Source organism: Procambarus clarkii, chromosome 54 (genome assembly GCF_040958095.1).
Source record: "Procambarus clarkii isolate CNS0578487 chromosome 54, FALCON_Pclarkii_2.0, whole genome shotgun sequence".
NCBI lineage: Eukaryota > Metazoa > Arthropoda > Malacostraca > Decapoda > Cambaridae > Procambarus > Procambarus clarkii.
Genome location: NC_091203.1, coordinates 13,408,058 through 13,422,357, shown reverse-complemented (window position 1 = coordinate 13,422,357; position 14,300 = coordinate 13,408,058). Strand labels below are relative to the sequence as shown.

General features: G+C 41.2%; 1 protein-coding gene across 1 annotated transcript; it reads left to right on the top strand.

Annotated features, from left to right (window-relative positions):
• The first annotated feature begins 3,714 nt into the window (after positions 1-3,714).
• On the top strand, positions 3,715-4,283 carry LOC123771390 (uncharacterized). Its single transcript, XM_045763897.2, has 2 exons — positions 3,715-3,726; positions 3,903-4,283. Exons 1-2 carry the CDS (start codon positions 3,715-3,717, stop codon positions 4,281-4,283), a joined length of 393 nt encoding a protein of 130 aa, XP_045619853.1.
• Positions 4,284-14,300: the final 10,017 nt, after the last annotated feature.

The window sequence follows — 14,300 nt, the reverse complement described above, 5'->3', positions numbered from 1 at the left end:
ATATAGGGTATAAATTAAAGAGAGGAAAAATGTGGATAATAGAATAAAAGAACACAATAAGTATTGAATAATAAATAACTGTTCATATGAGTGTTAAAGGGAGTTTTATAACACATTAAGTATAGTTACTCAGAATTTGTCAGGATACGCATGAGAATAACAATAAAAACTATGTTTCAAGAATTGTAGGAAATTCAGGAGTTTGTATCAAGTGTGACCATCACGCCTCAACACGGAAGATTTCACTGACGCCTTTGAGATAAATTTAGCTCTGATGGCTTCGTGCCGCAGCTAATTTGTCAAACAGAATGTTTAATATTATTGTGCAATATATATAAATATAAATATATATATATATATATATATATATATATATATATATATATATATATATATATATATATATATATATATATATATATATATATATATATATACTGATACTGATACTGAGAGATTCAGCAGGAATACACGATCCTGCTTTCACTGAATGTTCAAATCAGTGGGATGTTCTTGCAGCCCCAGCAACCATTATTGAGCCAACAAAACAACACAAACAATCCGGCTGGGACCACCCTGTAGTGGAAAAAGTAGTTGATGCCATGCTCAGCGTCGCAACATCAGACAAGGAGAAAACCCGTGTCAGACAGTGCGTGCCAACCATGCAGGAGACTTCCTCCTGGCAGTACCCATGTCAGCAATGGGCACACGCCTAGATCCAGAATCCCTTCGTGTAGCAGTGGCCCTCCCCCTTGGTGCCCCAATTCACACTGAATACAAGTGTATTTGCAACAGAGTGGAAGCAGACCAATACGGACTGCATGGGTTGCATTGCGGAAGCACAAAGAGCTGGCATGCAAGACACAAAGAGGTCAATGACATCATCAGGAGAAACCTCGTCTCAGCTAGGTGCCCAGCGGAGAGAGAACCTCGCATCCTAGGTGTCCAAAACCTGGATTTCCCTGCACTTCGCCCTGATGGCATCACCATATACTCCTGGAAGGAGGGTAGACAGTTGGTGTGGGACTACACCTGTGTATCCACCTTGGCTGACACCTATGTACACTTCGGAGCTGATCACGCAGGTGGGGCGGCCAACCACAGGGAAACAGCAAAATCACTCAAGTACAGGAGACTGGAAGGTCAATACCTCTTTGTTCCCATAGCGTCTCAGACGCATGGCCCCTGGGGCAAGAGTGCCTTGGGATTTCTCAAGGAATTAGGTTCCAAGCTCATTGACGTCACCAGATACCCAAGAGCTTCCAGTGTTTTGTTTCAGCGTCTCAGTGTGGCGGTCCAGAGGGGAAATGCTTGCTGCGTCCTCGGTTCCTGTCCGGAAGCGGAGGAGCTTCAAGAGATCCATAACCTTTAGGCATTTGTCTTGTATGTTTTGTAACCTTTAAATACACAATAAAGAACAAAAAAAAAAAAAGGAAGGGGGTGGTAGGAGAAATGCACACAAACTGTATTGGAGGGGACCTACATTCCCTCCAATGCCTTATGTGTGGTTTCCTCCGAGGTTATGGGTCCCCGTTCTTCCAGCCAGAGGTGGTACTCCCTTCCCTATTAATATATATATATATATATATATATATATATATATATATATATATATATATATATATATATATATATATATATATATATATATATATATATATATATATATATATGCAAACAAGCCTGAATGGTCCCCAGGACTATATACAACTGAAAACTCACACCCCAGAAGTGACTCATAAAATGCTATGCCCAAGATTACCATCCGAGTGCCGGCGGGGAAGTGGTTCATATAGCCTCGGCTATCACTTCCTTATGTCCGGTCGTGATGGTCAAGCGGATTAAGGCGTCCCTGTACATACCAGTTGTGGGAGTATGGGTTCGAGTCACTTCTGGGGTGTGAGTTTTCAGTTATATATATATATATATATATATATATATATATATATATATATATATATATATATATATATATATATATATTTATTTATATATATATATATATATTATTAAATATGACCGAAAAAGTAAGATTAATAATTGTAACACGAATTTTCTCCATCTTTCGTACATTTCATTTCACTGTTGGTGGTAATTAAAAAATCAATTCTCCAAAATTCATTTTTATTTCTAGTCTGACGCGACACTTGAGCGTGTTTCGTAAAACTTATTACATTTTCAAAGACTGTTTCGTCTTCTGTCTTGTGTTTAGGAATTTAATACCCTATTAATACCACCTCACCCCATCCACCTCACTCAAATGTAGATATAAAGAAATCGAAGTTGTGTAAGTTCTATTCAGTTGTGTATGTGTAAATTAAGTCTTTGAAAATGTAGTAAGTTTTATGAAACGCGCTCAAGTGTCGCGTCAGACTAGAAATAAAAATAAATTTTGGAGAATTTATTTTTGAATTACCACCAACAGTGAAAAGAACCGTACGAAAGATCGAGAAAATTCGTGTTAGAATTATTAATCTTACTTTTTCGGTCATATTTAATAATGTATGTCTACAGGAAAGACTGCTACCAAAATATACTAATATTAAAACGCACGACCTAGCAGCAAGGAATCAAGCCTTCACGGTAAAATATCGCCAGGATCTGATTCGTGATCAGATATACAAGGCAGAAAATGAAATCAAAGACAACAAAACGCAACTACTTCATGCTACAAACGAATGGAGAAATAGCAACATCGACGAAAGTCTCCGTACCCGCATTGAACAACATCTCGACTACCTCACACACCGACATCACCTCAGCACTGAAACAAGGATCATCAAGAAACTAACAACGTTATATGGAGGACCTATGGCAATTCCACGACCAAGAGATGGCTTCCTGAACCTTGCAGGAATTAACCTCACTGAGGACCAAGTCACTCTCCTAAATCTAGGTATAAACTGTCACGTTATGTCCAGACCGAGTGAGATGGCCCGGAAAGTGGAGTTGGAAATTCTGTTGGACGACATATTCGACCTCGAGACACAAAAGAAGGTCACTACCAAAGATACCTTACAAGCAGAACTTATTGCGGAAGGAGGAAAGAATCGAGGCAACTACAGAAGCACCATACTGTCCCCCGAGCTCAAAGCGGCAGCTAAAAGCCTTCGTGAGAACAAGGAGATAGTTGTCAGGAGAGGTGACAAGTCGCCAATATACGTCATTCTTAAAAAAGACGAATATCTGGCGCAAATTTACATTTGCCTAACACTACATTACTTGAAAAGTCTAGCACATGTTGGAATAAAGTTAGGTTTAAGACTTTTAAACCGAGGGAAGTACTAAAGCTACAACATGAGATTACTTGCCAACCACTAATCATATTTCAGTATGGAAATATTTACCAAGGTAAACTATCCCTGTATATACCAAGTATGCAGTACTTGCTAAGATTAACAAGGAATCGTAAACAGTGCATTGTCTTAACGAAAAGTAAAACATATTAAATATTTAATATTTAACATTTAACTAGGGTTTTATATTTGTTAACCTAAAGGAAAATCTTATAATATAATATGTAATTGATTATATATGGAAAAAAATAATAAAATAAAGAGATAAGAAACATATTAATTACAGCTTTCTCAGTGGAACGTCACTATAACATTGAGATACGATTCAAGGACTCAAGACTCTCCGGTATAAAAGCCCGGCATCACTGCTGCAAGACACACTCGCTCAGCTGTGGCCACAGCTAACCAACTTTCAGCCATGAAGCTCTTGGTAAGTTGCACTAACAATCGGACTCTCTGATATTGGTTAATATTTAATGTAATGTATTACATAAAATATCAAGGAAAGTAGTAGTCTTTTCGAAGAATATTTCATTTACGCGAATGAAAATATAGTACTTTACTGCTAAATATTATATGACCGTACGTGTGATTTTTCATATTTAGGTGCTTGTGATCCTGGCGGCTGCCGCTTGCGCTTCTGAGATTGAGAAGCGAGATGCAGAGCCCAGTTACGTGACGAGCAATTACGGTAGTGCTTACCCAGCATACAGTCACCGTTACCACAATGGAAAGAGGTCTGCCGAGCCAGAGCCTGAACCATCATACCCAATTTATTCCTCCGGCCTTCGACATGGTTATGATCGTCATTACTACAAGAGGTCTGCCGAACCAGAGCCTGAACCATCGTATCCTCTCTACTACGCTCCCCGTCATGGTTATCGCCGCCATTTCTACAAGAGGTCTGCAGATCCTGAACCATCCTACTCAGTCTTCTCTAATTATGGTTACCGGCCACTAAACTATTATAGTCAACACTATTACTAGATTTCTGCTGACCTAAATGACACCATCTCTACTTACATTTAGGTCTATGGGAAATCAAACTATATGGTAAACCATCTCAACAATAATTTTCAGACTACGAGGCCTACATGACAAACAATTGCAAAGATCACACTCATCGCCAGGATTACTATCATTATGACATCAATGAGCTGAAATATGCATTAAATTATTCAACAAGTTTAATGTTATTTTGTTGAGTGTTCTGTTGTACAGCAAAGAAATAAATCTATATAATAATTGTTAAGTTTATTATTAATTATCATTTGCATCATTAATATCATAGTGGTATCATAACGATGAAAACGATTCAATGTGTTTCCGGTTGCTTGACATGGTTAAGATGTTTAATGTTGATATGGTTAATATATCTGGAAGAATATATTAACTTCCGTCAATAATATTGATGAAAAAAGATGTATGTAATTAATTAATTTTATAGAGAAAATACTTGTATATATTGCGATTTCGTACTGAACCTATGAAACGATTTCCGTGGAAATTGTATGCTTGCTTTAGGAGGCATGCGATGTATAGACGTATATTTTAAATACACACTACATGTCTAATAACATTTTGACAAAAACTAAATTCTATATAACAGTTTCCTATCAAATACAATACAGTAAGTTCAGATTGAGATGTCAGCATTTAAATATTTTTAATATTTAAATGTATTTATATTTAAATAAAATTAAATATTTATATTTTAATAAAATAAAAAATTATATATTTTTTTATGTATACTCTATACAGACGTTAGCTAGATGGAATAGAGTTGGATGGGAAGGGGCCACGACTCGCCGAGCCAAAGCATCCATTTTATAAATATTGTCGGTTCTTTCCTCTGATGCAAATATGGGTAATATATGATAATATTTACTAAGACTCGCATTAATGCAAGGTTAAAGTGATATTAGTTTATAAGTAGAGTATTCTGAGTGTTGATGAAATATATTTACTGACAATTTTAAACGAAAAAATTTATATCAGCCCACGGGGGCTAGTTCACTGTACTCACCTATTTGTGTTTGCGGGGGTTACGCTCTGGCTCTTTGGTACCGCCTCTCAACTGTCAATCAACTGGTGTACAGATTCCTGAGCCTACTGGGCTCTTTCATATCTACATTTGAAACTTTGTATGGAGTCAACCTCCACCACATCACTGCCTAATGCATTCCATCAGTTAACTCAGTTTCCACCTCTGTCCCCTTGTTCGTGTACCACCCGTGTTAAACAGTTTATCTTTATCTACCCGAATGGAGCCAATTGGCCGAGCGGACAGCACGCTTTACACGTGATCCTGTGGCCCCGGGTTCGATCTCGGGCTTCGGCGAGAAACGATGGGCAGAGTTTCTTTCACCCTTTGCCCCTGTTACATAGCAGTAAATAGGTACCTGGGAGTTAGTCAGCTGTCACGGACTGCTTCCTGGGGGTGGCGGCCTGTTTGAGGACCAGACCGCGGGGACACTAAAGCCCCGAAATCAACTCAAGATAACCTCAAGATGGAGTATATAGGGTATAAATTAAAGAGAGGAAAAATGTGGATAATAGAATAAAAGAACACAATAAGTATTGAATAATAAATAACTGTTCATATGAGTGTTAAAGGGAGTTTTATAACACATTAAGTATAGTTACTCAGAATTTGTCAGGATACGCATGAGAATAACAATAAAAACTATGTTTCAAGAATTGTAGGAAATTCAGGAGTTTGTATCAAGTGTGACCATCACGCCTCAACACGGAAGATTTCACTGACGCCTTTGAGATAAATTTAGCTCTGATGGCTTCGTGCCGCAGCTAATTTGTCAAACAGAATGTTTAATATTATTGTGCAATATATATAAATATATATATATATATATATATATATATATATATATATATATATATATATATATATATATATATATATATATATTTATATATATGTATATATATATATATATATATATATATATATATATATATATATATATATATATATATATATATATATATATATATATATATATTGATACTGATATATATATATACTGATACTGATACTGAGAGATTCAGCAGGAATACACGATCCTGCTTTCACTGAATGTTCAAATCAGTGGGATGTTCTTGCAGCCCCAGCAACCATTATAGAGCCAACAAAACAACATAACAATCCGGCTGGGAACACCCTGTAGTGGAAAAAGTAGCTGATGCCATGCTCAACATCGCAACATCAGACAAGGAGAAAGCCCGTGTCAGAGCAGTACATGCCCCCCATGCAGGAGACTTCCTCCTGGCAGTACCCATGTCAGCAATGGTGTGACAATAATCTCCTTCAAGAGATTGAGCCTGCTCTTCCCTCCACAATTACGTCGATACAACTATATAAAACTTCTATGGAAGAAATGTCCAACAACGACAACAACATCTCCAAGGTTTGCCAGAGCGCAAAACGTATGCAGCCAGGAACGCCTGCTCAGACTCAAACCGCCAAACTACCCGTCTTGCTGCCGGCTCCTCTGATTGGTCGCCGGTCGGGCTGCAACTGCACTCCACCCCCCCATACTACTTGATGTCTGGGGCCGCCACGACCTCAGTCCTCAGAATATTCCGTGCTTTCACAGTTAACACTTCTCTCTGCTAGACGTAAGCTTTAGCGTACGTATACTGAGAGAGGTGATAGCATAAAGCCAATATTCCAGCACCTTTCATATACTTGTATATTGCACTTCTTGTTATTTTGTCTTAACGTAACTTTTCATTGTGTCATTTAATTATTCTTATTATTTTGATTGATTGATTTTATTATACGAATTTGTTTGTCCATTTTATTCATGTTTTATTTCTTTAACGTAATTAAAATTTCATTGTTAAAGTTTACTTGTGTTTTGTGTGTCTTCTCCTTACCTTACCACAGACGAAGTTCCAGATTTTCTATTTTTTTTAATACTATGTGACGAGGCCATACCCCTAGCTTTGAACAGCCTAACACCAACGCGTTACCGTCACAAATGGGCACACGCCTAGATCCAGAATCTCTTCGTGCAGCAGTGGCCCTCCGCCTTGGTGCCCCAATTCACACTGAATACAAGTGTATTTGCAACAGAGTGGAAGCAGACCAATACGGACTGCATGGGTTGCATTGCGGAAGCACAAAGAGCTGGCATGCAAGACACAACGAGGTCAATGACATCATCAAGAGAAACCTCGTCTCAGCTAGGTGCCCAGCGGAGAGAAAACCTCGCATCCTAGGCGTCCAAAACCTGGATTTCCCTGCACTTCGCCCTGATGGCATCACCATATACTCCTGGAAGGAGGGTAGACAGTTGGTGTGGGACTACACATGTGTATCAACCTTGGCTGACACCTATGTACACTTCGGAGCTGATCACGCAGGTGGGGCGGCCAACCACAGGGAAACAGCAAAATCACTCAAGTACAGGCGACTGGAAGGTCAATACCTCATTGTTCCAATAGCGTCTCAGACGCATGGCCCCTGGGGCAAGAGTGCCTTGGGATTTCTCAAGGAATTAGGTTCCAAGCTCATTGACGTCACCAGAGACCCAAGAGCTTCCAGTTTTTTGTTTCAGCGTCTCAGTTTGGCGATCCAGAGGGGAAATGCTTGCTGCGTCCTCCGTTCCTGTCCGGAAGCGGAGGAGCTTCAAGAGATCCATAACCTTTAGGCATTTGTCTTGTATGTTTTGTAACCTTTAAATACACAATAAAGCAAAAAAAAAAAAAAAAAAAAAAGGAAGGGGTGGTAGGAGAAAAGCACACAGAAACTGTATTGGAGGGGACCTACATTCCCTCCAATGCGTTATGTGTGGTTTCCTCCGAGGCAATGGGTCCCCCTTATGGGTACTCCCTTCCCTATTAATATATATATATATATATATATATATATATATATATATATATATATATATATATATATATATATATATATATATATATATATATATATATATATTTTTTTTTTTTTTTTTTAATACAATAGGGAAGGGAGTACCACCTCTGGCTGGAAGAAGGGGGACCCATAGCCTCGGAGGAAACCACACATAACGCATTGGAGGGAATGTGGGTCCCCTCCAATACAGTTTCTGTGTGCTTTTCTCCTACCACCCCCTTCCCTTTTTTTTTTTTTTTCCTTTATTGTGTATTTAAAGGTTACAAAACATACAAGACAAATGCCTAAAGGTTATGGATCTCTTGAAGCTCCTCCGCTTCTGGACAGGAACCGAGGACGCAGCAAGCATTTCCCCTCTGGATCGCCATATATATATATATATATATATATATATATATATATATATATATATATATATATATATATATATATATATATATATATATATATATATATATGTATACATATATATATATATATATATATTGTGACGATAATCTCCTTCAAGAGATTGAGCCTGCTCTTCCCTCCAAAATTACGTCTTCACAATTATATAAAAAGACTATGGAAGAAATGTCCAACAACGACAACAACACCAGCAAGGCTTGCAAGGGTGAGCAGAAACGTATGCAGCCCGCCACCTGTTCGGACCCAAATCACCAAACTACCCGTTGATCGCTACGGCTCCGCTGATTGGTCGCCGGTCTGGCTGCACCTGCACTCGCCCCCCAATACTACCCGATGTCTGGGGTCGCCCCAACATCAGTCTTCAGAATGTTCCGTGCTTTCGTAGCCAGCACACCTCCCAGCTAGACTCTAGAGTGTACTGAGAGAGGTGGTGGCTTTAAGCCAATATTCCAGCACCTCCCACTTACTGTTGTATTGCACTTCTTGTTATTTTGCCTTAACGTAACTTTTCATTGTGTCATTTAAGTATTCTTATTATTTTGATTCATTGATTTTATTATACATATTTGTTTGTCCATATTTTCATGTTTTGATTTATTTAACGTAATTAAAATTTCATTGTTAAAGTTTACTTGTGTTTTGTGTGTCTTCTCCTTACCTTACCACAGACGAAGTTCCAGTTTTTCTATTTTTTTTTATAACTATGTGACGAGGCCATACCCCTAGCCTTAAACAGCCGAACACCAACGCGTTACCGTCACAAGTTATATGGGGGCCTGTCCGGGAGCCTCACTCAGGTACTGGTGCCAAGTGGTAATTTATGGTAAGCGTATTTAACTTTGTTAACGTAGCTTTACTATTTTTCATTCAATTTCATTTTTTATAAGGTGCGGTGTATTGTGCATTACGAGAGTAACATATAGTGAAGGTGAGACAACTTTGGATTACGTGGTGACTGTAGGCCTCAGTCATACTCTTAATTGGTCATCTCTCCCTCCATGTTATTACTCGTATTTACCATCTATGTCCCTTGAATATTTCTCATTCTGACAGATCATCATATTGGTACCCTGGTACTGTGGTCTGCCCCGGGTCAAGAGTACCCAATCTTCTGCAATCTGACTGTAGGAGGACAAAGAGGGCCATAGTTCCTCTAGCTCGAACTTTAGTTGCTGAATTGGGACCTCAGCAGCAGTTCTCGTCACCAGTTGACACCTCGCACCCCTACACGTCAGTCAGAGATGATGATACATACAACGGTAGGGAATTAGCTTATTTTTTCAGAGCACAAAAGTTCGCTAATTCTGTAAGTATCATATTAAATTCAGTAGGAAAAACTTGCTTTATGTCCTATAGAGACTTGGCAAGGTATGCCTACATCCTTGGACTACCAATTTTACTTTTGAAGCATTTAACTGTTTCATTTGTTTTCGAAACTTTGTTTCATTTGTTAGTAGGATTTTCTTGCCCTTATTCTCTTACATGAGTACCGGGTACAAGATTTCCTGCGCCCTTGATTTAATTTAATATCTTTCACTTAACGTTAATTGTTAAAGATCACACAGGATAGGTACCAGTTGCCACGTTGTCCTGTTTCTGACATTTCATTATTGAACATTCGTGTACCTTTATTTGCTAATTTCACCATGTTTCGTCTCCAAACTTTCCGTGCAAATCCAGCAGGTGAAATAGGGACTTTAAGTCGTGCCAAGAGGACTGAATTACAAACTCTTGCACATGAGTATCAACTAGAAGTTCCCTACCAAGCCAACAAAAATGACCTACACAACCTGTTGCTGGATTACTATTTAGAGCAAGGTAAGATAGACTCTGAAACTCATGAAACTTACTATATTGCAGATAAAACTGATTTGGCAACGCTGAAACTCAAACTAGAGCTGGCCAAGATTGAACGTGAGCAGCAAAGGGAAGCCCGCGAACAGCAAAGGGAAGCAGCTGACATACGAAGGGAAGAGATCGCCCTCAAGGAACGTGAGTTTGCAATGCTCCGTGAACGTGAACGCTTACAGCTTGAAACCAAACAACGCGAGTTGGAAATACAACGCGAACATGACAAGCAACAAGCGACTCTGGCTCTTGAGTGTCGTCAACGGGAATACACGTTGGAAACTTCACACCTCGCTCAACGCCAGCAAGCTACTGCCAATCTTCCCGTCAGTTTTAATATATCACATGCAAGTAAGTTAATGCCATCCTTTGTAGAAGCAGAAGTTGATGTGTTCTTTACCACCTTTGAAACCCTTGCTAATCAACTCAGTTGGCCTGTCGACCAATGGGCAACACTTCTCAGAGTCCATCTTACAGGTAGAGCTGCAGTCACACTCAGTACTTTGGCGTCTGAGAATGACTACTACACTTTGAAACAAGCAGTGTTGGACGCCTACCTCCTCTCTACTGAAAGTTATAGAAGGAAATTCCGTGACCACCTGAAGGCAAGTACCACTACCTTCCTCGAGTTTGCTAACACGAAACGGAGGTATTTCATGAAATGGCTAGAAGCAGCCCATGTCTCTACTTTTACAGAACTCGTCAACCTGATGCTTGTTGAAGAATTCTTGAGACGTGTGCCGCCTCCTGTCCGCCTCTACTTAGCAGATAAAGAAGAAACCGACTACCTGAAGTGTGCTAAGTCGGCTGACACTTACAGCCTCATCCACCGGCTGACACCCGAACCATCCTCCAGTAAGAAGTCGTGGTACAGTTACGAGAAGGTGAGCCCCGATCAAGCTGGTTCACAACTGTACTGCAAGTATTGTAGACTCTATGGACATACCATAGACAAGTGTGGTAAGTCTCAATACAAGGGAACCACTGACCAACAACGACCCAAACCAACTCCTCCTAAGTCCGGTAAGCCTGTGATGAATGTTGGTGTTGATGTTAATGATCTTTCTCTTTTCAGTAACCACCTGTATACTGGAACTGTCTCTGCCAACGGTTCAAATCCGGAGGGACGTTTCAAATTGAAGATCTTGAGGGACACAGCGGCTCTACAATCGATCATCTTGAAGTCGGCTGTGCCCAACATAGTCTACACCGGGGAAACGGTCTTCATCACTGACCTCACTGCTACTACTCCATACCCTCTCGCCAGAGTCCACCTGGATTGTCCCTACGTGAACGGGGAAGTCCAAGTCGCCGTCAGGGAAAAGCCTTTTCCCATGCCTGGAGTGCAACTTCTCCTAGGCAACGACTTGGCAGAAGACCTGCAACCGACCAACCTGATCGTCATGGACAAACCCCAGGTGTGTAACTCTGTGCCAAGTAACCCTATTCTTGAGTATGTTCCAGCAGAGGTTCAAGAGAGTGAAGTTTCTCCTCCGGTTCTCGTGACCACCCGTGCACAAGCCGCACGTCCACAGCCAGCTGACTCTACTGCTACCGCTGTCCCTCAAGACCCTCAGAAACTACCCCCGCATCTGACCAAGTTGGAGTTCCGTAAGTTGCAGAGGGAAGATCTTACTTTAACACCATTGTTTTTCCAGGCTGAGACTCAACCCGACAGTATTCCTGGGTTCTTCCTAGAGAACGACTTGCTCTACCGCAGATATAGACCCAGTAAACTGAAGGAGGAGGACGATTGGGCCAACACCGAACAACTTGTGATTCCCACCAGCCTGCGGCCCACTATTCTACACCTGGCCCATGGAGCATTCTCCCACTACGGCTTCAACAAGACTTACCATGGGATTCGTCAAGACTACTACTGGCCAGGTATGGTAAACAACGTCAAACAGTACGTAAAACAGTGTCATACATGTCAGATGGCAGGCAAACCGAACGTCTCCATTCCCAGAGCACCACTGATTCCCATACAGGTGCCTGCGGAACCTTTCCACAGACTCATAATAGACTGTGTTGGTCCTTTACCTCGGACCAGTTCAGGTAACGCCTACATCCTAACCATCCTGTGTCCTACCACCAGATTTCCCATAGCAGTTCCAGTGAAGAACATCACGGCTGCTACGGTTATCAAACATCTACTGAAGATCTTCACTCAATACGGATTTCCCAGGGAGATTCAAAGTGACTGTGGCACCAACTTCACCAGTGATCTCTTCAAAAGGACACTGGAGGAGTTCAACATCAAACAGGTATTGTCCAGCCCCTATCATCCTGCTTCACAGGGTTCTCTTGAACGTAGTCATCAGACCATCAAAGCACTCTTGAAAAAGTTTTGTAGTGAAACCTCAAAGGATTGGGATAAGCAGATTGACCTAATAATGTGTATTTTCAGAAGTCTCCCCAATGAGTCCCTAGGAGTATCTCCTTATGAGATGCTCTACGGCCGTAAGTGCCGTACTCCCCTTAAGGCTTTCAAAGACTCTCTCAGAGATGCCACCTTCAGTGAGCATCAGAATGTGCCCCAGTTTCTTCAAAACCTTCAACACATTCTAGAGAGAGTCCACCGCTTTGCCCATGATAATCTATTGAAAGCCCAGGTGAGAATGAAGACTCATTACGACCAGACCAGCAAAGTAAGAAAATTCAAGCCGGGAGACTTCGTCCTTGCTTATTTCCCTATCCCAGGTTCACCTTTACAAAACAGATTCTCAGGACCCTACTGCGTCAAAGAGTGCAGGAATAATAATAATTATGTGATAGAGACTCCAGATAGGCGGCGGAAGACCCAGCTGTGCCACGTCAACCTCCTGAAGCAATATAATGGTACTCCTCCCACTGTCTTGATTAATTGTTCTACCTTCACAGAACCCTACATCCACAGTGAGACCATCCCGGCTTCTTCTCCCGAAAGCACTGACAAGGAGTCGGCGCTTTCTAATTCCAAAATCCTTAATGATCTTCCCAAATGCTTTCAGGATAATAATCGTGCTCCTATGCCCTCTTCTAATTCCACTCTCACCTCGTCAGATAAGCCCTTCATCCTCCATGTCGACGCCAATGGTACCGACGTGGGTGGTGTCGTGATGCAGCAACGAGGCGAGAAGAATACACCTGTCAGCGACTACTGCTACAAGGATCTACGGAACAATTGGCAAGGAGCTACTCTTCCTCATCCTGAAGCTTCAGCACTTCACTCCACACCTGAAAAGTGCTCGGTCCACCATCAATACGGACCACACCACCCTACACCTCCTGCAGCACGCCCACTTCTCATCTCAACGTCTTCTACTATGGGCTTGCTAACTGCAGAAATTCAACCTGGAGACACGCTATACCAAGAGTCTGACAACATCTTAGCCCATGATCTCTCCAGAGTTTATGAAGTAGAAGCAACTCCATCCATTACTCCACCACATAACGACGTACTTCTTCCAGAACCGCAGGCTTCGGGGGAGAGTTGTGACGATAATCTCCTTCAAGAGATTGAGCCTGCTCTTCCCTCCAAAATTACGTCTTCACAATTATATAAAAAGACTATGGAAGAAATGTCCAACAACGACAACAACACCAGCAAGGCTTGCAAGGGTGAGCAGAAACGTATGCAGCCCGCCACCTGTTCGGACCCAAATCACCAAACTACCCGTTGATCGCTACGGCTCCGCTGATTGGTCGCCGGTCTGGCTGCACCTGCACTCGCCCCCCAATACTACCCGATGTCTGGGGTCGCCCCAACATCAGTCTTCAGAATGTTCCGTGCTTTCGTAGCCAGCACACCTCCCAGCTAGACTCTAGAGTGTACTGAGAGAGGTGGTGGCTTTAAGCCAATATTC